At 74.0% G+C, this 2190-nt stretch overlaps 1 protein-coding gene across 1 annotated transcript; it reads left to right on the forward strand.

Annotated features, from left to right (window-relative positions):
• Positions 1 to 5: 5 nt before the first annotated feature.
• Positions 6 to 2186, forward strand: MBD6 (methyl-CpG binding domain protein 6; the record flags this gene model as incomplete). The annotated part of the gene is made up of 3 exons (XM_085298784.1): positions 6 to 198; positions 1023 to 1588; positions 2055 to 2186. Coding segments are annotated over 3 exons (891 nt in total), but the record flags the coding sequence as incomplete, so codon positions are not given.
• Positions 2187 to 2190: the final 4 nt, after the last annotated feature.

Below are 2190 nucleotides of genomic sequence, written 5' to 3' on the forward strand. Positions count from 1 at the left end.
GCCCCGGGGGGCACGGCGGCCCCCTGGCCCCCCTGCCCGCCGGGGACGGCTCGCCCTGCCCCGGCACCGGGCTCCTGCCCGCCTGCCAGGACTTCAACAGCCAGCTCCTGGGCCTCTTCGGGCAGCTGGCGGCCTCGTCCGAACCCACCTCAGGGACCCCCCCGCAGCCAAAAGCCCCCAGCCACAGCAGCGCCCCAGGTACGTGGGGCAGCGCCGGTGGGTGCAGGGAGCGGGGCTGGGTCGCGGCGAGCACTGGTGGTGGGGAGCGTGCCCGGGGCGGGTAGCACGTGGGCAGCAGTGCCTGGGGGGACATGGCTATGGGTGCATGCTGGGCATGGCGGGACCTGGTGGGACGTGGCCACGGGTCCGTGCTGGCCGTGGTGGGACGTGGCTGTGGGTCCGTGCTGGCCATGGTGGGACGTGGCCGTGGGTCTGTGCTGGAGGGGGTGCAACGCAGTGGGACACGGCCGTGGGTCCGTGCTGGGGATGGTGAGTCCCGGGTGTGGGACTTGGTGGGATGTGGCCGTGGGTCCGTGGTGGGACGTGGCCGTGGGTCTGTGCTGGAGGGGGTGCAACGCAGTGGGACACAGCCGTGGGTCCGTGCTGGGGATGGTGAGTCCCGGGTGTGGGACTTGGTGGGACGTGGCCGTGGGTCCGTGCTGGCCGTGGTGGGACGTGGCCGTGGGTCTGTGCTGGAGGTGGTGCAACGCAGTGGGACACGGCCGTGGGTCCGTGCTGGGGATGGTGAGTCCCGGGTGTGGGACTTGGTGGGACGTGGCCATGGGTCCGTGCTGGCCGTGGTGGGACGTGGCCATGGGTCCGTGCTGGCCATGGTGGGACGTGGCCGTGGGTCTGTGCTGGAGGTGGTGCAACACAGTGGGACATGGCCGTGGGTCCGTGCTGGGGATGGTGAGTCCCGGGTGTGGGACTTGGTGGGATGTGGCCGTGGGTCCGTGTTGGGGGTGGTGGGACCTGGTGAGATGTGACCAAGGATCCCCCTGCTTTGACCCTGTCCCCCACAGGTGCCGCAACATCTCCAGCCGTCACCAAAGGCCCCCTGGCCCTGGGGGCCGGCAGTGGTGGGGAGGAGGCCACCGGTGGGGCGCTGGGCTGCCCGCTGCCCCCCACCGCTGCCGCCGAGCCCGTGGCCTTCGTGGGGCAGGAGCAGGCGCTGGCCCTGGGCGGCTCGCTGCCCCCGGGGCTCCTCCTGGGCACCYTGCCCTTCTCGGTGGCCCTGGGCCAGCACCCGCCGGCGCCCGGGGGGGACCCCGAGGGGCCGAGCCTGCCCTCCCTGCTGGCGGCCTCCCTGCTGCCGGGGCAGCCCCCGGTGCCCCTGCTGCCCCTCGGCGTCCCCCTGCCCGCCCTGGACCTGCTGCCGCCGCCGCCGGGCGCCCTGCTCTCGGCCCTGCTGCCCCTGGCGCCGGCGGGCGAGAAGGGCCCCGAGGCGGCGGCCCCCGGCCCCGAGGGCTTCCCGGCGCTGCCCGACGGCCCCCTGCTCTTCTCCGCGCTGCCCGCCTCGCTCGCCCTCGACCCCGCGCTGCTGGCCGCCGGGCTCGGCCCCCCCGAGAGCAGCCCCGGCGCCCCCCCGGTGAGACCCGGCCTTGTTCGCCCCCCTGGGGAGGGGGAGGTGATAGGAGGGATTTGCCCCCCAAGGGTGGAGGGTGATGGTGCCCCCCAGCAAAACGCGTGTYGGGGGGGTGTATTTGCCCCTGGGGAAGAAGAAGGGGGAGTATTTGCCCCCAGGGTGGTGGAAAGGGGGATGCCGGCCCCAGGAGGAAGGCGTTTGTCCCCAGGGCACGGAAATGGGTATCTGCCCCAGGGAAGAGGGCAATTTGCCCCCAGGGCATGGCAGAGGAGGAGTATTTGCCCCGGGGGATGAAGGCTGGGGGCGTTTATTTGCCCCTGGGCCCTGGAAAGCAGGGGATTTGCCCCAGGGAGGAGGATCCGGGGGGGGGGGTTGCCCCCGGGAGAGGAGGGGGCCGGGCTGGTTTTTGCCGCTGGCAGGGACGGGCCGAGGGTACCTCTGCCCCCCAACTCGCCCCTTTTGCCTGCAGTCCGGCCTCGGCAGCCCCCCCGCGGCACCTACCTCGACCGGCGCCCCCCCCACGACTACTGAGGCCCCGCGCGGGGAGGGCCGGGCCCCCGACGGCCCCCCCGGCCCCCCGGGGCACCTCCACCCGCTGGGGCCCC

The sequence above is a fragment of the Rhea americana genome, unplaced genomic scaffold (genome assembly GCF_003343005.1).
Source record: "Rhea americana isolate MKP2758 unplaced genomic scaffold, rheAme1 scaffold_1410, whole genome shotgun sequence".
NCBI classification, from domain to species: domain Eukaryota; kingdom Metazoa; phylum Chordata; class Aves; order Rheiformes; family Rheidae; genus Rhea; species Rhea americana.